Source organism: Sinocyclocheilus grahami, unplaced genomic scaffold, assembly GCF_001515645.1.
Source record: "Sinocyclocheilus grahami isolate Dianchi unplaced genomic scaffold, SAMN03320097.WGS_v1.1 scaffold41.1, whole genome shotgun sequence".
NCBI classification, from domain to species: domain Eukaryota; kingdom Metazoa; phylum Chordata; class Actinopteri; order Cypriniformes; family Cyprinidae; genus Sinocyclocheilus; species Sinocyclocheilus grahami.
In genome coordinates, this window is record NW_015505220.1 from 1,712,217 (window position 1) to 1,735,022 (window position 22,806).

The 22,806-nt window shown below is 34.8% G+C and overlaps 1 protein-coding gene and 1 long non-coding RNA gene across 6 annotated transcripts in view; both read right to left on the reverse strand.

Moving 5' to 3' along the window:
- LOC107582196 (uncharacterized) overlaps positions 1-1,232 on the reverse strand; it is an 8,377-nt gene extending 7,145 nt beyond the window's left edge. The window contains exons 1-2 of the long non-coding RNA XR_001608922.1: positions 990-1,232; positions 490-495 (exon numbers count right to left, since the gene is read on the reverse strand). This is a non-coding gene — a long non-coding RNA (uncharacterized lncRNA). The remainder of the gene's footprint in view (positions 1-489; positions 496-989) is intronic.
- Positions 1-22,806, reverse strand: part of LOC107582195 (cadherin-18-like) — a 298,071-nt gene that overhangs the window by 63,619 nt on the left and 211,646 nt on the right. For 4 of the 5 annotated variants that reach the window (XM_016267946.1, XM_016267947.1, XM_016267945.1 and 1 more), the window contains 2 exons: positions 17,827-18,121; positions 4,417-4,536 (listed from right to left, as the gene is read on the reverse strand). In XM_016267946.1, coding sequence (XP_016123432.1) covers positions 4,417-4,536; positions 17,827-18,121 — 415 coding nt within the window. The remainder of the gene's footprint in view (positions 1-4,416; positions 4,537-17,826; positions 18,122-22,806) is intronic. The other variant, XM_016267948.1, reaches the window with a different exon arrangement.

The window sequence follows — 22,806 nt, forward strand, 5'->3', positions numbered from 1 at the left end:
ATAGATTATGAAGACATTTCTTTAGAGTAAACTGATGAATCATGCAAAATACGACAAAAAAATAAATGTGTCTTGAGAAAGAGAAAATGGTAAATTTTTATTCCATGTTGCTTTCGAGGTACTCAAGATATGTGCTGGCACATTTCAGTATATTCATTTTATACATCTCCAAATGGGATATTTGTGTACACTACAGTATTAAATGTCCTGAAAGATAGTTTGTGAGAGATTGAAAGTGAAGTATCACTAACAGACACTACACTAAAGCAAGGCTTTCGTTCTTGTCTTTTTCTCTTTCTCATACAATCCCCTCAATCGGTTCTCATGTCTCCTGTCTGAATGCATTAAGTCCTTGTACACCATCTAAAATAAACTCAGTCTGGCAAACCTGATACTGTCTCTCGCCACAATTCCATTAAGCTTTTCATCTCCAAAAACTCTCACCAAAGTCATTGATATGCCTGCATGCTCTTGACAACTGTGCAAAACAAAATTCTTCACAGTTCCCCTGCAAAATGCTGCATTAGTCTTAAGTAAAGGCCAAATGTTTACAAATCTGGATGGACTGCATTATCAAAGCACTAGTCTGCCAGTACTGATGGATGGGATTTGCGAGAGCCTGTGTGAAGGCTGTGAGGTGTCTAGTGATTATCATCAACAACTTCTTTGCTCTTCTAGCAGTATTTCTCAAAATAGTCATTATATTGTGGTCATGACTATGCATTTCAGATGCTTGTGTCTGTGAGAGACAGGTAAAGTAGTGAAGCGTGGGGTGTTTCAGCACCATGGACAGTACCATAAATTACAATAAAGGAGTAGAGCATTTCAGCACCATGGACAGCGGCATATTTTACCTCTATGACAAATAAAAGAAAATCAACAGCATGTTAGTTGAAACTACTTGGGAGATTTGACATGCATAATGTCAGAGGCTGTGTGGTAATGTTTCTTGCTTCAAGGTTAATGTGATTGCAAACCATTTTACCAACTTAAAGGGGTTATCGGATGCCCATTTTGGATGCCCAAGTTGATATGATTCTTTAGGGTCTTAATGAAAAGTCTGTAACATAGTTTGGTTAACATGTCTTAATGGTAGTGTAAAACAACACTGTTTCCACCCTGTCAAAAACAGCTCTGTCTACAGCACACGGTTTTATTGCATTCTGCTTCCTCTTCACTTGTTTCCTTCCCAACCCTTTTTGCTTTTCCCAAACTTTCCTTCCTTTTTTGTTTTCTTCCCTATTCCTTCCCTACAATATATCTTTCCAATCTCCCTTCCTTTCTTCTTCATGTCCTTACTTACTTTTCCTTTCTTCCTTCCTGTCTTTCCATTTTCATTCCTTCCCATGTACATTTTTCTTTCCTTCTTTTTCTTCCTTCCTTATTTTCCCCTTTTTTTATATTTTATTCCTTATTTTCTGTCTTTCTCATTCCTTCCTTAATATATTTCTCTTTCCATCCTTATTTTCTCCTTTGCTTTTTTCTGTCCTGACTTATGTCATTCCTTCCTATATTTATCCTAGCTTCTTTGTTTCTTTTCCTCCTTCCCACTACATTTTCCCTCCTTTCTTTTTTTCCTTCTTTATATCTTGCCTTCTTTTTCTTTGTCCTTCCTATTTTCTTTTGTTCCATTCATTATTTTTGTTTTTCCTTTTTTCCCTTCCTTTCTCCCTTTTTTCTTTCTGTCTGTATTTATCTGTCCTTCCTATATGACTCCTTCCATACTTCTTTCCTTACCCCTTCCTTTGTCTTTCCTTTGTTCTTCTCGCTATCTTAACTTTTGCTTCTTGACACAAAACAAACTGTGTCTCCATTAATATTTAATGGTTCCTTGTAAAAACCCTTAAACAATGTCCACCTCTAATGAACACCAAATTCATCTTAAAGCACTCTAAATCTTGTTCTCTCTCCAGCCGTCTGTCTTTATCCCTGAAAGCCTTTACTCTCCACCTCATTCTCCAGGGATGCTCTCCATTATAGAGCCGAGATTCAAACAATACAGCACACATGTCAAGCTCTATTTCTGAACAGTGAAGGGTGCCGGTGGTGTATTTTATTGCTCACAGCTGAGAAACAAACTTCACAGTCTAATATGAACAAGTCATATGAAAAGCTGGGCAGTGTAGTTTTTAATTGCACACCTACTTGACGAAATGCAGCAGCAGTTTTAAATCTGCAAGCAATAAAAGCACTATTGATTCACCTTCACAGACACAAGATGAAAAGTCGTCATGAATTTACCAGTTTTGGGGTCGACGGAGAAGTATGGCTGTCCGTGCAGAACGCTGTACACCACCCGTGCGCTGTTTCCATATGTAGGGTCATCTGCGTCAGTCGCTGTCACTTGAAAAACTGATGTACCTGCAGAAAGAGAAAGAATAAAAACATCGATGCTGTGAGTTTGAAGGGTGGTTTGAACGTACCTAAAGGAATATCTCACACATTTTTTAATTTGATGAAAATCTACTCAGTTCATCCAAGATTTAGATGAGTTTCTTCATCAGAACATATTCATCAGAACATATCACTGTGATGTTTTTATCAGATGTTTGGACTCAGAGGATCCACTGGTGAGCAAGTGAGGTAACGCTACATTTTTTCATTTTTATTTACATTAATCATTTAGCAGACGCTTTTATACAAAGCGACTTACAAATGAGGACAATAGAAGAAATCAGAACTAACAAAAGAGCAACAATATTTAAGTGCAAATGACAAGTCTCGGTTAGCCTAACGCAGTACACGTAGCAAAATATTTTTTATTTATTTATATCTATATATATACACACACACCCTTGTATATATATATATATATATATATATATATATATATGCATACAGTATATATAAACACAAACACAACAAGAAAAACAAGTAGATAGAATAGAAAAATAGAATGATAGAGTTAGTTTTTTTAATAAAAAAGAAGACAAATAGATAAAGTTGAATTAAAAATAAAATAGAAAGTGCTAGAGTTAGAGGGTCAAATAAAGATGGAACAGGTGTGTTTTAAGCCGTTTCTTGAAGATGGCTAAGGACTCAGCTGCTCGGATGATTTGGGCAGGTCATTCCACCAGGAGGGAACAGTTAATGAAAAAGTCAGTGAAAGTGATTTTGTGCCTCTTTGGGATGGCACAATAATACACCGTTCACTTGCAGAACGCAAGCTTCTAGTGTGCACATAACCATTTTGGATGCCCAAGTTGATATGATTCTTTAGGGTCTTAATGAAAAGTCTGTAACATAGTTTGGTTAACATGTCTTAATGGTAGTGTAAAACAACACTGTTTCCACCCTGTCAAAAACAGCTCTGTCTACAGCACACGGTTTTATTGCATTCTGCTTCCTCTTCACTTGTTTCCTTCCCAACCCTTTTTGCTTTTCCCAAACTTTCCTTCCTTTTTTGTTTTCTTCCCTATTCCTTCCCTACAATATATCTTTCCAATCTCCCTTCCTTTCTTCTTCATGTCCTTACTTACTTTTCCTTTCTTCCTTCCTGTCTTTCCATATTCATTCCTTCCCATGTACATTTTTCTTTCCTTCTTTTTCTTCCTTCCTTATTTTCCCCTTTTTTATATTTTATTCCTTATTTTCTGTCTTTCTCATTCCTTCCTTAATATATTTCTCTTTCCATCCTTATTTTCTCCTTTGCTTTTTTCTGTCCTGACTTATGTCATTCCTTCCTATATTTATCCTAGCTTCTTTGTTTCTTTTCCTCCTTCCCACTACATTTTCCCTCCTTTCTTTTTTTCCTTCTTTATATCTTGCCTTCTTTTTCTTTGTCCTTCCTATTTTCTTTTGTTCCATTCATTATTTTTGTTTTTCCTTTTTTCCCTTCCTTTCTCCCTTTTTTCTTTCTGTCTGTATTTATCTGTCCTTCCTATATGACTCCTTCCATACTTCTTTCCTTACCCCTTCCTTTGTCTTTCCTTTGTTCTTCTCGCTATCTTAACTTTTGCTTCTTGACACAAAACAAACTGTGTCTCCATTAATATTTAATGGTTCCTTGTAAAAACCCTTAAACAATGTCCACCGCTAATGAACACCAAATTCATCTTAAAGCACTCTAAATCTTGTTCTCTCTCCAGCCGTCTGTCTTTATCCCTGAAAGCCTTTACTCTCCACCTCATTCTCCAGGGATGCTCTCCATTATAGAGCCGAGATTCAAACAATACAGCACACATGTCAAGCTCTATTTCTGAACAGTGAAGGGTGCCGGTGGTGTATTTTATTGCTCACAGCTGAGAAACAAACTTCACAGTCTAATATGAACAAGTCATATGAAAAGCTGGGCAGTGTAGTTTTTAATTGCACACCTACTTGACGAAATGCAGCAGCAGTTTTAAATCTGCAAGCAATAAAAGCACTATTGATTCACCTTCACAGACACAAGATGAAAAGTCGTCATGAATTTACCAGTTTTGGGGTCGACGGAGAAGTATGGCTGTCCGTGCAGAACGCTGTACACCACCCGTGCGCTGTTTCCATATGTAGGGTCATCTGCGTCAGTCGCTGTCACTTGAAAAACTGATGTACCTGCAGAAAGAGAAAGAATAAAAACATCGATGCTGTGAGTTTGAAGGGTGGTTTGAACGTACCTAAAGGAATATCTCACACATTTTTTAATTTGATGAAAATCTACTCAGTTCATCCAAGATTTAGATGAGTTTCTTCATCAGAACATATTCATCAGAACATATCACTGTGATGTTTTTATCAGATGTTTGGACTCAGAGGATCCACTGGTGAGCAAGTGAGGTAACGCTACATTTTTTCATTTTTATTTACATTAATCATTTAGCAGACGCTTTTATACAAAGCGACTTACAAATGAGGACAATAGAAGAAATCAGAACTAACAAAAGAGCAACAATATTTAAGTGCAAATGACAAGTCTCGGTTAGCCTAACGCAGTACACGTAGCAAAATATTTTTTATTTATTTATATCTATATATATACACACACACCCTTGTATATATATATATATATATATATATATATATATATGCATACAGTATATATAAACACAAACACAACAAGAAAAACAAGTAGATAGAATAGAAAAATAGAATGATAGAGTTAGTTTTTTTAATAAAAAAGAAGACAAATAGATAAAGTTGAATTAAAAATAAAATAGAAAGTGCTAGAGTTAGAGGGTCAAATAAAGATGGAACAGGTGTGTTTTAAGCCGTTTCTTGAAGATGGCTAAGGACTCAGCTGCTCGGATGAGTTGGGCAGGTCATTCCACCAGGAGGGAACAGTTAATGAAAAAGTCAGTGAAAGTGATTTTGTGCCTCTTTGGGATGGCACAATAATACACCGTTCACTTGCAGAACGCAAGCTTCTAGTGTGCACATAACTCTGAAATAGTGTATTTAGGTAAAGGGGTGCAAAGCCAGTGGTGGTTTTGTAGGCAAACATTAATGCCTTGAATTTTATGCGAGCAACTTCTGGTAGCCAGTGCAAATTGATGAACAGAGGTGTGACATGCATTCTTTTCAGCTCATTAAAGATTAAACTTGCAGCGGCATTTTGGATTAATTGTAAAGGTTTGATAGAAGTGGCTGGAAGACCTGCCAAGAGAGCACTGCAATAGTCCAGCCTGGATAGAAGAAGAGCATGAAAAAGGAGTTGTGTTGCGTATTCTGAAATGTTGTATAAAGCAAATTTGCAGGACCGGGCAGTTTTAGGCATGTGGTCTGAGAAATTCAGCTTATCATCAATCACAACTCCAAAGTTTCTGGCTGTTTTTGAAGGAGTTATTGTTGATGAGCCTAACTGGTTGGTGAAATTGTGATGAAACTATGGGTTTGATGGAACCACAAGCAGTTCTGTCTTAGCCAGGTTGAGTTGAAGGTGATGGTCCATCATCCAACAAGAAATGTCTGTTAGACATGCTGAGATGTAAGCAGCTATCGTTGGATCATCAGGATGGAATGAGAGGTAGAGTTGAGTGTCATCATCATAGCAGTGATATGAAAAGCCATGTTTCTGAATGAGAGAACCTAGTGATGCCATGTAGACAGAGAAGAGAAGTGGTCCAAGAACTGAGCCCTAAGGCACCCCAGTAGCTAGATGTTGCTTGGACACCTCACCTCTCCAAGATACCTTGAAGGAACTGAGAGGTAAGACTCAAAACACTGGAGTGTGGTTCCTAAGATGCCATTTTCCAATAGGGTTGACAGGAGGATCTGGTAGTTCACCATATCAAAAGCAGCGGACAGACCCAGCAAGATAAGTATAGAAGATTTGGAAGCCGCTCTTGCCAGTCTTAGGGCTTCAGCAACTGAGAGCAAGGCAGTCACGGTCGAAAATACACTTCTGAAGCCAGATTGGGTGCTGTTGAGGAGGTTGTTCTGTGTGAGAAAGGCAGAAACTTGGTTGAACAACTCGTTCAAGTGTTTTTGCAATGGAAGGTAGAAGGGAAACCGGTTTGTAGATCTCAAAAAAAAAATTTTTTTATCATATCTGTTCGAGTGAAGAAACAAAATCATTTACATCTAGGATGGCCTGAGGGTGAGTACATTTTCAGCAATTGTTCATTTTTATGTGAACTAATCCTTTAATGTGTTTGCGTGTGTGGGGAAAAATGTCAAATTAAATACAACACAAGTGGACTGTCCAGAACGATTCATCAAACACCATTACATCGTCTTCATGGAGAAGTAAAACAAGTCTCTCATCAAACCAGGAGAGTTTCTCCACTGTTTCTGCTCAGACTAAATCAACAAAGATTAAAGAAAGGCTGGAAATGCAGTTGTGTGCTTCGTAATCTCTCTATGTGTCTTTTAAGCCCTCCCATTCCCTGCTCTGTCTTTGTTCATTTCAGCCATCTGCTTGCAGTCTGTCTTTCTTGCATTCATTTTTTTCCAGCTGACAGTAGATCTCTCATTCCTCGCACTGGCTCGGGTTGCATTTCTCATCTGCACTTGTTCTTTCTCACTTTCATCACAGCTCACCGGGTTCAATTCATCCATCTGTATTATCTGATGCTGACTTACTGCAAACACCACAAAACATTTAATGCAGTTTTGAGGGCTGAGGTGTAAAATAGGATTATGGAGGCAAAATCTTGAATTTCCTTCTTTATTTTTCTCAGTCTCATTGCAGTGGTAACTTGTCTCTCTTTACTGAAGAAGATAGAATGAAAATTATTATTTCTGTCTTTTCAAGTATTTTTATTCAAAAAAACATAAGAATAAGAATAAACAAAATATAATAAATAAATAAATAAATAAATAAAATATTCAGTGTTTATAAAGTTAATGCATTGTTCTTTTTTATCTTCTTGACGATTTTCTTTATTGTATTTCACATAAATATAACAATTTATTGAGGTTTAAGATAAAAATAAATTAATTAATATTTGCCAATGTGGTGGGGAAAAACACAATATTATTACAGCATATACTGTCTGAACAAAAGTATTTCTACTGGAAATCAAGACAAAAAAAGATTAATAAAATGATTTTCTGCAGTGTTCTCTTGTGGTGAGACCCAGCCAGAGCAAAGTCGAAAAGCCGTGTTCTCCAACAAAGACTTTCAAAAGCTTTTCAATTATGGTCATCACTCAGCAAAATACACATGAGAGAGACAACATTCAATGCTTTCTGCATAGTTCAACAGCATAAAGACCAGATAGCCGCAATTACTGTTACAGCTTCAGATAAGTATAATTTTGGTTCTAATCCTGAAGCTTCAGTGGGTTAAAATGAGTTATCTCACCCCTCTCTGTACCCTATCCAGCTCTTAGCTTCAGTGAAAAAAAATCTATCAGACTCTAGCAGCAGCTGGAAAGTTGCTGAAACAGCTTGTCTAGAATTGTCTGACGAGTGTCTCCCAGGACCAGCAGATGAACTGTGTGTGTGGTGGGAGTAATGTTTCTGCACCACTAATAAAGATATTGAGTTTTACAAACTCCTAATCAAAATCGTACCCATAAAAAAAAAAAAAATTACAGTAAAACTGCAACGCAAGCAGTGAATGCTAAGTGGGAAGCTGGGTAATATTTAGAAGTCAATACTGATCTTCTGCTGTTTAGCATGGCTGTACACACTCAGCAGCCACTTTATTAGGTACCCCTGCTGAAAAAGACCAGCTTACCACCAGCATGAATTTCCAGGTTGGCTTTGGTGCAAATTTTTATACTTGTTTCTACTTGACTCAAAAGACACATTTGCAGATCCTAAGATAATTTGACTGACTTTCATAGATCTCTTACTTATTTATATTTTTCATCAATATAAGTGTATTTTGCCTTACTGAATTGGTGAAATTATTCACTAACATACAGTGATATTCAATATATAATTTCTGAAAAGAAGTATTAATATTTCACGCAGTTTCAAGTTATTTTTAGATATTTGACCTGGACCTTTTTAACCTTTTTAAATTTGCCTACACACCACAATTATAGATACCACACCACAACGATAGATAGATAGATAGATAGATAGATAGATAGATAGATAGATAGATAGATAGATAGATAGATAGATAGATAGATAGATAGATAGATAGATAGATAGATAGATAGATAGATAGACAGAAAGATAGGAGAGAGAAGACATACAGAAATACAGACAGAGAGACAATAGATAGATAACGATAGGATAGATAGAATGATAGATAGAACGACAGACAGACAGACAGACAGACAAACGGATGGATGGATGGATGGATGGACAGAATGATAGATAGATAGATAGATAGAACGACAGACAGACAGACAGACAGACAGACAGACAAACGGACGGACGGACGGATGGATGGACGGATGGATGGATGGATGGATGGATGGACAGAATGATAGATAGATAGATAGATAGATAGATAGATAGATAGATAGATAGATAGATAGATAGATAGATAGATAGATAGATAGATAGATAGATAGATAGATAGATAGATAGATAGATAGATAGATAGATAGATAGATAGATAGATAGATAGATAGATAGATAGATAGATAGATAGATAGATAGATAGATAGATAGATAGATAGATAGATAGATAGATAGATAGATAGATAGATAGATAGATAGATAGATAGATAGATAGATAGATAGATAGATAGATAGATAGATAGATAGATAGATAGATAGATAGATAGATAGATAGATAGATAGATAGATAGATAGATAGATAGATAGATAGATAGATAGATAGATAGATAGATAGATAGATAGATAGATAGATAGATAGATAGATAGATAGATAGAAAGACAGACAGACAGATGGATGGATGGATGGATGGATGGATGATGAATACACAGAGTGATATGATAGATAGACCGATATATAGCAGGACAGACAAACGGACAGATAGATAGATAGATAGATAGATAGATAGATAGATAGATAGATAGATAGATAGATAGATAGATAGATAGATAGATAGATAGATAGATAGATAGATAGATAGATAGATAGATAGATAGAATGACAGACAGACAGATGGATGGATGGATGGATGGATGGATGGACAGAATGATAGGATAGATAGAATGATCAAACGATAGATACAGACAGACAGACAGACAGATGATGGATGGATGGATGGATGGATGATGAATACACAGAGTGATATGATAGATAGACCGATATATAGCAGGACAGACAAACGGACAGATAGATAGATAGATAGATAGACAGATAGATAGATAGATAGATAGATAGATAGATAGATAGATAGATAGATAGATAGATAGATAGATAGATAGATAGATGTGGAAGGTGGTATATGTTTGCAGTAGTGGTTCTTTCACAGCTCTTGTTATCAGTCTCTCAGAGCTGAAGGTCTGGCTCGTATCCAGTCAATCAATTCAGACTGGCAGAGACAAACCATCAACACACAATTAGATCCTGAGCTCTCGAACACACAGGGAATATTGACAGTGCTGGACTAGTGCTGCGTGGGGGCAGAAGTGTGAGCGTCCAGACGGACTCAGTCGGCTCACAGATGCTTACAGATAAACGCCTACAAATGCTCAACCCCAGAATAAGAGGAAACAAGACTAATTATTAATTTCCCTCTTTTTCTGTCGATACTTGTTACCAAGCATCTCTTTTCCATGTATCCCATCAATACTAATTGACTGAGCATGTGTTTCTCCAGCTCCATCTGCCAGCTGAGGTGATGCTGTGCTGCTGGACCAACTCTGGCTTATCTGGTTAGTCTTACATTTCCAAATGGAATGATTATGAAAAAAGTTACAGTGATAGTTTATATCCCTGTGGAAACATATTGAGTGCTAATCCCAGTGCGAATGTTTTGTTTACTTAGATACAATCAAAATATATTTACCAAAACAAAAATACTGAGATAAAATCCCACAGTGGATATCTGGAGATGAGTTAATTAACGGTGTACAGTGCACCTTCTGTGGTACATGTGCCCTTGAATCTGTGTGCACCGCAAAACAAAAATCATTTTCTTAATGAGCATTTTTGACTAGTTTTCCAGTAAAAATGTCTAAAAATACCTAAAACAAGATAGTATAGTTTATATATTTGAACATTATCAATACAACTGTCAAAAACACAGTGGCATTGTAAAATATCATTACAATTGAAAATTGTAATATAATAATAATAATAACAATAATAATAATGGGATAATTATGTTTAATTGTTAAATATTTTAATATTTAAAATAGTTATTTTAAATTGCAATAATGTTTTATAATATTAATATTTCTAATGGTATGCAACGTAAAATAATTTTAAAAGTGGTATTGGATTATTATGATTTTAAACACATTTCAAATTGCAATAATATTTTACAGTATTACCGATTTTGACGTTATTAAAAAAATAAATACAATCACACAGATTCTAAACTAAATTTATATAGATATATACAATTGAAATGTAAAATACTTTTAAAAGTGGTTAGAATTTTAATCGTGATTTTGGATTATGATTTTAAACACTTATTTTAAAAAGTAATAATATTTTGTAATATTTTTGGTCATATACATATGTGTATATAATACCTTAAAAATAAAAATAATAACTAAACATAAAAATTACTTTAAAAGTTTGACATCATAATATTTTAAATTGGGATAATACAATTGATACAAATAAAATAACATTTTCAATTGTAATACTATTTTACAACGTTGCTGTGCTTTTGACGTCATTTTTGATCATGTTAAAAATATTATTAAAATTACAATTTATGTAATTACTACAACTGAACTGTTTAAAATCATAATGATCCCAAACTTTATAAAACATAAACATGGAAATATACAGTATATTTCTTTTGTTACATTTCTGCTTAAAACAAGAACAATTACACAAATATGTATCAAAATTAAAAATAATGAGACAATGTCAGTCTGGCAAATGGGAGTCATATGGAGCCGTACTTTGAATTTACAGTCACCATCTTAACTCAAATCAAGTAGACCGGATTCATCTGGTTTTCAAATGTTGTATTTACAAGAGAAACAAATCTATCAGATGCCACCGACATCCTATAAAGGCAGAGCATCACCTCGAGAGAAAACTGTGATGGTGAAGTGGAAAGTCCAGCAGCATGTTCTCCAAGACATCTGTAATTGGGATTTTGAACCCACTCTGCACATGAATCGCCAACAGTAATGGACAACAGCCAGGCAGTAATAGACTCCTTCAACACTGATTGCAGCTAATACTCAAATCTTACGATACCACAGATCATTGTATGGGCTTCAGTTGCTACAGCAACAGCCAATTGGGACCTAAATAAACAATAAACAAAGCTTTCTAAACCCACAGGCCATAATCTCCACCGAGAAGTGTTTCACGCTGCCAAAATAAAGAGAAATATTTCATTTGTACAGGCAAGCCAGGAATATAGCCTTCAAGACTCCCAGAGAGATCCAAAAACTGTATCTGGAGTGGCTGTGAGTGAGAACATGTGCTGCAGTGACATGCTGTACATATGACACAAAATCTTTATCTTCTGATATATCAATAATATAATAGGCATTTTCTGGAAATCAACAGTGACATACTGTGTGTGGACTGGAAGTGAGTTTACAGGAGAAACATTCCTCTAAAGCAGTGGTTCATAACCTCTTTTGATCTGAACACAAGACGCCTTGTGCCATAAAACTACTTTTGTAGGAGGATAAAATACATGGAAAAACAAATTTATAAAAGTAACGTGCATCCTCAGATTTGAACTATGTTGCATTAGTGCTAAAATAATAATAATAATAATAATAATAATAATAATAATAATTATAATCATCCTCCTCCTTGGTCAGTATATGAAAATAAATATGAAATTACTTAAAGGCACAATATGTAAGATTTTTTTATTAAAATATCCAAAAAACACTAAAACAGTTCTATATATTTTGCTGACTTGTGTACTTACATTATCCCAAATGTTTCGAAGAATGTTTCAATCCAGAGAAATAAGTAATTTTATCTAGTGACATGAACCGTATGGAACGATATTCCGGACAATTTTCAAATAGAATAGCAAATTGTATTTTCAATTGCGTTTTCAATATGTGGACGCATAAATTGTGACATAATCCAAATGCAATTGCAAATCCTGCATTAGCGTTTGCATTTTCGCTTTCGCGAACGCACAGTGACGGCCAAATTTCAAATGAAGAGGCAAAGTCCATTTGCAGCTGTATTTCCCATGTCTTAGGAGTTACGAGCCTGTCATATTTAAATAGCAATATTAATTACCACGTCTGCTATACAATTTGCTATTCTATTTGAAAATTGTCCGGAATATCGTTCCATAGAACCGTGTCGAAAGTGTCATTGTTTCGCCTGTCGGTTTTGTTTTGTAGAAAACATGGAAACACCAAAGATGCTTTAATATGCTATGCATTTTATTAGACAGGTGACGACCGCACAGAGTAGCATTATAACAGAACGTTCAAAATGTATCTAGTATGATAAAACAGCGCTGCTTACTTACGGAAGCGGTCGACTGTGGCATAATAAAAGCTCCGCTGCTTTCGAGCCGTGTGTCGCGCTCGTTCAGCGGCCTCATTTCGCTTCTACGGCTTTCCGCCTCACTCTGCTTCATACTACGACGTTAATACATTTTTAATACATTAGCTCATCCATGAACATGATTTCTGTCCAAGTCCCATCGGATTGCATCGGCTGTGGGGTTGAAGACGACAACTCCCATGATTCCACATTCCGTCACGGAGTCATCTAACTACGCCTTTGTTTCTTTGTTTGTTTTGAATACGCGCCCTCTAGTGGCAAACAATTACATATTGTGCCTTTAATGCATCCATTTCCAAAATCACACAATACAGCACATCATAATTTCAACTTTGGAATTAATAAGTGCGTTGCATTATATTCATCACACTGTTCTGATGAATAAGCTAAACGTAACACTTAATGCATTCACTACACTAAACTTGACACAAATCTGGACTAATTAAATATTAATTGTATGTATCTAGTATGATAAAACAGCGCTGCTTACTTACGGAAGCGGTCGACTGTGGCATAATAAAAGCTCCGCTGCTTTCGAGCCGTGTGTCGCGCTCGTTCAGCGGCCTCATTTCGCTTCTACGGCTTTCCGCCTCACTCTGCTTCATACTACGACGTTAATACATTTTTAATACATTAGCTCATCCATGAACATGATTTCTGTCCAAGTCCCATCGGATTGCATCGGCTGTGGGGTTGAAGACGACAACTCCCATGATTCCACATTCCGTCACGGAGTCATCTAACTACGCCTTTGTTTCTTTGTTTGTTTTGAATACGCGCCCTCTAGTGGCAAACAATTACATATTGTGCCTTTAATGCATCCATTTCCAAAATCACACAATACAGCACATCATAATTTCAACTTTGGAATTAATAAGTGCGTTGCATTATATTCATCACACTGTTCTGATGAATAAGCTAAACGTAACACTTAATGCATTCACTACACTAAACTTGACACAAATCTGGACTAATTAAATATTAATTGTTATATTAATAAATAACAGGAATGTATGTAATAGCTTAAATAAAAATAAAACAGCATTCCCACATTTTTTTGCATTTAATGGTGCCAACACTGTGCAACAATGGGAAAAATTAAATGAATGAAAAAAGAATATATATATATATATATATATATATATATATATATATATATACATATACATATATAGGTATGCATAAGTTATAAAAATAGATAAATAGAAAAAATATAATAAATAAAAAATACATTTAAATTAAATATATACATATAATTAAAGGTGCAGTAGGATATCTTGGAAAATGCTAACTTTAGCCTGATAGCACTGAAAGCGAACGTCCCACCCTCCCTGCAATTGCCATCCAAAGCCACGCCCCCTTAACGCATTTACGCTCACAGACCACAATACCAGAAACAACAGTACAATAGGCTACATCAGCGGCTCCCAATTCCAGCCCATGTTCCGAAGTGAGGTAAACTTCTACGGATTTCCCTGCTCAGGGAGTAGGGAGCAATGAACACTGTGTAGGGATCATATCGATCGGAACACAGTTAATGCACGTAGCTCACTTCTAACGAGCTGGCTCGAGGACTGGATTAACCGCCGGGCTACATCATGTGTCATTCACCAGTGAGAAAACTTTAAAAGTACTACAATACCAGGAAGGAAGATCGGGTTGTTGATTTTTGTCTGCCATTCTCGCTCTGTCTGCACAGCGTGCGTGAACACGCTGATGATGTATCCTGTCTACGCGAGCCGGGTGCGCAGAGCTATGATAATACATACGTTGACAGGCAGGTAGGAAAGGATATTAAAACTCCCGGACCGAGCGTTTTGATTGGACGAACATTTCTTGATCCTACGCGTTCCACGGAATATATAAATACAGACAAATACATTTAGACCACTTAACTTAATGATTGCTATCGGGATGTGAAGAGACTTTCAACCAGCATAACAAAAACATTTTCTGAAGACAATCACCTATTGCACCTTTAATATGAATATATTTAAACTATATAAATATAATTAAATATATATTTTTGCAGTTTTATTTTTTATAAAAAAATATTTAAAAAAATCATATGCTTTCCAAAATTTGAGTTTAATAAAAGTAAATCATATATTTAATAGGTAAATAATAATTTTGTAGGACAAGTGAAGAAAACTGGATTTTTACACAGAGCCAACACGATGCAATCAAGCGTTAAATGCTAAATTAATTTAAAAGTTAAATGTGTAGAATTTTGCAGCGTTTAACAAATTGAATTGAGCTATAAGTTAATGTATGAACTCATTCCACATTAGTATTTCGATCACAATCTCATAAACACCTTGCAGTTCCATCACAAACCCCTAGGGGTTTACAAACCCTGGGGAAACCCTGCTGTAAGGGAATCTCTCTCTCTCTCTTTCTCTCTGTATATATTTTCACTGTTTCTCCTAGTGGAAGTGGAGCGTTCTGGAGAAAGCATGAGCACATCGTGCTCTCTAAGAGCTGTCGGGCTCCTGAGGGAACTCTAGCCGCAAAACACAAAACAACAGCATAAAAGCCATGGGCTGGATAGAAAAAAGCCAGTTGGAGTGAATCTAGGAGATCTGAATTAGAAGTGATGGATCTTAGAGAGTGACAGCTTATGAGTTTGCATCAGTACAAGCCTCTGGTTAGAATATTTTTTTTTTGACAGATATGTTTTTAAAAGCCATTTCAATTTTCACCTTTGCACACAGACAAAAATGGACCGAATCACCTGAACCTGAGACATTTAAGTTGAGCAGTAAACAATTCACTTCTGCTCAGAGAAAAGAGCGAAAGAATCTCATGGGTTTCGACACACAGAGCAACATTTGCTCAGAGCTACATGGTCGCTAAGGTGTTCTGAGGGGGAGACCCTGTGGTATTGTGCGGCAGCTTTCATTTAGATCTGTAGTACAAATGGTGCTGGACGAGTTACAGGTGAAAGTCAAAATGAAATGATTCTCACAAACAATTTAACTTCCATAATTTGGCCTAATGCAACAGTTTAGTCTTAGTCCATTAACATCAGTAATTTTAGTCCATGAACATGCAATATTAAAGTAAATAGGGTCAGTTTGGTTTTCATGCTGACATACATTACATACAGTTAAATAGTAAATCTACATAAGAGCAACACTGCAAAACCACACAGAAAATGCATTAATGAGATTTAAAGGGGTCATATGATGTTGCTAAAAAGAACATTATTTAGTGTATTTGGTGTAATGAAATGTGTTTATGCGGTTTAAGGTTAAAAAACACATTATTTTCCACATACTGTACATTATTGTTTCTCCTCTATGCCCCGCCTTTCTGAAACGCGTCGATTTTTACAAAGCTCATCGGTCTGAAAAGTGAGGTGTGCTGTGATTGGCCAGCTATCCAGTGCGTTGTGATTGGCCGAATACCTCAAGCGTGTGACAGAATTGTTACGCCCCTTACCATATTGTGATGCCGTGTCCTGGCCGGAGCGATGAGACAAAAACGTTAAAACCCATTATAAACGAGGCATTTGTTGCATCCAGTGGAGACATAATTATGGATTATAATGACTTATACTGTCTTTTAAGCATTGCGTTGCATCGCGTCGCATATACATAAAACCATGTCTGCATTTATGATCGGAGAAATGACAAACAACAAGCGCTACTCTACTCTGCTCAAAACTCGAGTTTGAATCGTTAGTGGCAAATCCTTTAAACATGAAAACGTACTTACAGTCTGTGAGTCAGTAGTTTTGTTTTCACAACGAAACACACAACGTCACACACGGCGGGCTAGAGTGAGTGGCAACCGGCGGGCTAGAGAATGGCGCAGCCGGCAGATTCGACAAAGGAGCGTCCGGCGGGCTTGCGGCAACCACATGTGACGACCCCAGAAAGCCGATCTGGCGATCCACAGTGCGAAGTTGATGTATTTCCTCAGCGACCAGCACGGATCAGCTCTAGGCATGACGAAGCGATATCGTCCTCTTATGGAAGGCCAAACAAAGTAGTTTCGCTTTCACAATGAAACACACAGCGCCTTCACGACATGGCGGCAGCAACAATACTACAGCGAGAATAAAAGTTACGCCTTCTTTCTTTGCATGAACATTTGGGCAGCGTTATGCAAATCTTCCCACATAGTGATGTAGACATGTGGGGGCGTGTTAGAACGAGCCATTTTAGGTAGGCGTGGTTGACTCTAAACTTTTATAAAGAATATCTCTTTGGATTTGAGACTTTAGTCTTTGCAACTTTACAGATCTTTTTTATTCACCAAGAGCTTTTAACACTCCAAAGAGAAAGGAAAAATTGAAATCGCATCATATGACCCCTTTAAATGTTATTTATTTTATTTAAATGTTTTATTTATTTATACCTAATTTCCAGTAAACATATCCAAAAAATTATTTTGATGAACTTACTTTAGAAGAAAGACTAAGATACCCTGACTTGTTATCATGAAGAGTTTCTTGAATATAGTTGTATTTTGTCTTACTGAACTGGTGGATTTTTTTTCAACTTGACTTTAACTTGGTCATACTTAAGAAAAAAGAAAAATTAATTTGCCAGAGCAGTAAGACAAAATCCACTTGCAATTTAAGATGCTTTCTATTAAAAGGCGTCATAGGACTTTTATCCTGTTTTAAATATTTTTTTACCTTTTATCTTTAAAAATGAAAGGAATTGCATAAATACACGTTAAGAGTAATATATTATCAATTTCATCAAAAGATGACAAAGAATGTTTATAAAAAGACCACAGACTTACATAATACATTTGAAAGAAAATAGCATTTTACAAAAAAAAAAAAGTTAGATTTGGACAAAAAAGATATTAAGAAAACAAGGAAATCTCACCAACTTCCGCCATCTCAGGCACAGTTGTGACGAAGGGTCCATTGGGGAATTTGGGGGCATTGTCGTTAATATCCTGAACTTTTATAATGAACTCTGACTCTGGCTCCAGGGGTTTGTTGGTGTTGAGGTTGATGGCCTGCGCGTGAAGAACATAATGTGATTTCTTTTCCCGGTCCAGACTTTTGGTGGCGTGGATGTCTCCCGTTACCTCGTTGATGATGAAGATACTTCCTGCTCCTTCACCGCTAAGGATGTACCTGACCGAACCATCGCCTTTGTCTGAATTAGAATGTAGCTGAAATGAGAGACAAAGAAATGTTGGTGTGTGACTGCTGATATGAATCAATATATTACAATATATTCAATAACACGGGCTCATTAAGCACGCAATCTTCCAACAAACCCTTAGGCTAGGAACCTTTTATGTACCTGATTTGCAAAAGTAAGTAAATTCATTACATTTTTTTTAGGAAAATGTTAGTGGTTTTTGCCTGTGCAGTGATGCTAGGGTGGTTGCTAGGGTGCTCCTTGTGGTTGTTAGGTAAATACATACTCTTCAGGAAGTCAACCTACAAATGTCTTACTTATAATTGTTTCTGCACATTAAACTGGAACAGGATAAGGAATTTATCCTATACACATCACCATTAAAGTGTTTTTTATATAGAAAAGGAGAATGCTGTACTGTATGTTGAATTATGGTTCATCGTCTGAGAAGTGAAATCTCAGATCATTCAGTGTTGACATGAGATCTTACCCTACTGTAATGTCGACAGAAAGAGAGAGAGAGAGGAGATGCAAGCCAAAAAACCTGCTTAATTGATAGAAAGAGGATTACTCACGGCTCTCTAGCCGATGGCTACCATCTCAAACATCTGAAAGCTTATGACAAATACAAGACATTTCTCAAATAAATAATCCAGCATAATGATTCCTGCAGACTGAACCTTAGCAAATTTAACTAAAACTTTTATACGCACATTTATACATGAATTCGCATTACCTTAATGTATTTGGATGCTATCTATGTTTCTCATTATTGTCAGTAGTGATTTTAGAATATTCTCATTATTGTAATGCAATAACACGTGCTTCAATTTATTGTTTGTTTGTTTATTATAAATAATAATAACACTACTTATTATTATTATTAAACAAACAAACTGAAACAAACCCCAAAATACTACTACTACCAATAATAATAATAATAGTAATTATTATTAGTATTATTATTATTATTATTATTATTAAACAAACAAACTGAAACAAACCCCAAAATACTACTACTACCAATAATAATAATAATAGTAATTATTATTAGTATTATTATTATTATTATTATTATTAAACAAACAAACTGAAACAAACCCCAAAATACTACTACTACCAATAATAATAATATATTATTATTATTATTATTATTATTATTATTATTATTATTATTATTATTATTATTATTATTATTATTATTATTATTATTATTATTATTATTATTATTATTATTATTATTATTATTATTATTATTATTATTATTATTATTATTATTATTATTATTATTATTATTATTATTATTATTATTATTATTATTATTATTATTATTAATATTATTATTATTATTATTATTATTATTATTATTATTATTATTATTATTATTATTATTATTATTATTATTATTATTATTATTATTATTATTATTATTATTATTATTATTATTATTATTATTATTATTATTATTATTATTATTATTATTATTATTATTATTATTATTATTATTATTATTATTATTATTATTATTATTATTATGTGTTTTACCTGGGGTTAAACTGACCCCAAATTTTATATATATCAAAGGTACATATTTAAGGAATTAAAATATACAATAACAGGTCAAGTTACAGATTACAGTTGTTATTTTGATAAGTAATGTTTATTGTGACTCCATACATAAAGACAATAAAGGCAAACTCAACAGAACAAGAGGGTTAAATGATCATAAATGTAAGGTCAAATATTACCCTGATATATGCATGCTTTATACATTTAACAATATATTATTGTACTTTTTTCTCATTACAATGAATATTTATTTATTCATTCATTCATTTTGCATTACAGTCATGATACTTGGGCAGAAAATTGTAATGAAAACAAAGTCAAGATTCCAAAATTCTTAATTATCCTACAAACTAGGCTTGATTTTCTTCATGCACAAATAAAATGATCTATACTTCTGTTGATTTGAGGGTGAAATGTGACCCGAGTGTGTTCTTTAACGCTTTCATAAGATTCACCCACCTAAATGCCATCTGCACTTTCAAGACTTCTTTGAGTCTTTGCTCTTACAGTCACCTCTCTTTGGGAACTGAACGAGTGATCAGACGTGAAAACAAACTGGCACATGTTGTGGATGATGTCTGACTGCACTGCACGCCCTCTAGATGTACCGGATAATAATTAAGAAAGCCCTAAATAACAATACTGTCATTCCCAAAGCATGGCGAGAAATGACAAGAGCGGTTAATGTTTCAGGAAGGCGTAATGTGAACCCATGGGAGACCTGCTGTCTGAGCTCTGCACACAACACGTAGTCTGCTCAATGCATGGTGTCTCAAGGCTCATTGGTTTTGTGATAAGGCAAAACATTGACAGAACACTCAAAGCGCTGAAAGCCCTGGTTCTCCTGAGTGTTTTATTGTCACAATCCAATAAGTGTCAGATTGTGATCCCCTCAAACTCAGTTTAATGACTCGAGCACAAACTGAAGCAAACAGAAACTTACACCTTGAGCCACTCAACCTATTTACTTGCTTAATAAACATAATTGTGCATGAATTATCAGTGCAGAAATGATTGGATTATGTTAACTAGTAGCCGAATGGGTTTTTAGGCACTGTTATAGAAAACTTGCATTCAGGTCTGGATTCATTCTGGTATGAAACATCTACTTTTCATGATCCAGTCAATTCCAGTTTAATTCCAATGGATATACTGAACTCAATATGAATTTTCAGCATCATTACTTGATGCTCAAGAAACATATTATCAATACTGAAAACTGTTGTGCTGCTTGGTATTTTTGTGGAAATTGTGATAGATATCCCCCCGCCCCCTGAATTTCTTTAATGATTAAAACGTTGAAAATAACAACATTTATTAGAAATTGAACCTTTTTAACAATACAAAAGTCTTTACTGTCACTTTTTATCAATTTAATTAATCCTAGCTGTATAACTACTAATATAATAAATATCGCTATAAACATCACTAATATTTAAGAATGACTAATAAATAAATAAATACATATTAAATGTGTTCAATATGAATTTTCAGCATCATTACTTGATGCTCAAGAAACATATTATCAATACTGAAAACTGTTGTGCTGCTTAGTATTTTTGTGGAAATTGTGATAGATATCCCCCCGCCCCCTGAATTTCTTTAATGATTAAAACGTTGAAAATAACAACATTTATTAGAAATTGAACCTTTTTAACAATACAAAAGTCTTTACTGTCACTTTTTATCAATTTAATTAATCCTAGCTGTATAACTACTAATATAATAAATATCGCTATAAACATCACTAATATTTAAGAATGACTAATAAATAAATAAATACATATTAAATGTGCATTTTTTTTCTGACCCCAAAGTTCTGAATGGTAGTGTACATATAAATATATATACAATGGCATATTGTGCATCCCTTAAACAAACAAACAAATAAATACTAATATCATAACTAATATGTATGAATTACTAATAATTTCATAAATGAATGAATGAATGAACAAATGAACGAATAAAATGTCTTACTGACCCCCACATTTTGAATGGTAGTGTACATGTAAAAATATATAAAATGGCATATTGTGCATCCCTTAAATAAACAAACAAATAAATACTAATATCATAAATATCACTATTATTTATGAATTACTAATAGTTTCATAAATAAATATCACCAATATCCATGAATTACTAATAATTTAAATAAATACATATATATATATATATATATTTTTTTTTTACTGTTTTGAATGGTAGTACTTCTCAGACTCGCTCACTTTTTAATTCCTAAAGACATTTAGGAGAAACAACTGAGATGAAGTTACTTACATGTGAACCCAATTCATAAAAGAACAATGTTTGAGCAACCAAATTTTCCTCATTTAATCTTAATATTATATATCGCATTTCGAGTCAAATCACAGCTGGCCTACAGATCATTTAAGGCATTTTCTAAAACTGCGAGTAGCTAACACAACACAGATGAAACACTTTAAACACATTAGAGAGCACAAATAAGAGCCCAGACATCAATTATGAAGTTATAATCTGATCAAATTGTATTACAAGGCCGCAGTATTGTCTTGGCAGCCCAGTCATTGGAAATTCAGACAAAAAAAATGGCACACAAGACATTAGACTCTTCAATCACACCATCACATAAAGGGGTGAAACTCATTCCCTGGGTTACTTGACTGTTTGAGGCCAAGAATTGTGCAAACTGTGGCCGGTAATACAAACAGCAATGCTGAAATTAATTCGTAATTAAAGGAGAGCGTGGGCTGATTGCACAGCCGGGTCATCAGCGGGAGTGAACTGTCCGTTTCTGTCAGTAAACAGAGCACTCAGGCGAGCAGTCAGTAATTAGCTGAATGGTCAGAGCTCACACTCGGCCTAGAACCTCTCCAATCAGAAGACGAGCTAATGAGTCGTTATGCTAGAATCCTGTAAACAAAATCAGTTGCAGCCACAGTGAATCTGCACCAATTATTCCACATTATTTTCTCAAAAAACAATCAACTTTTTCTGGATGCACCTCAATCAGATGAAAAAAGGGGGTTTAGAATAATACATTTACAATTTAGCTTAAGCAAGAGTGCTGCTGTTCTAAATAACTGAGAAACCTGCATTTCAGGCCAAAATTGAAATGCAAATGGCTATAATATATATATATATATATATATATATATA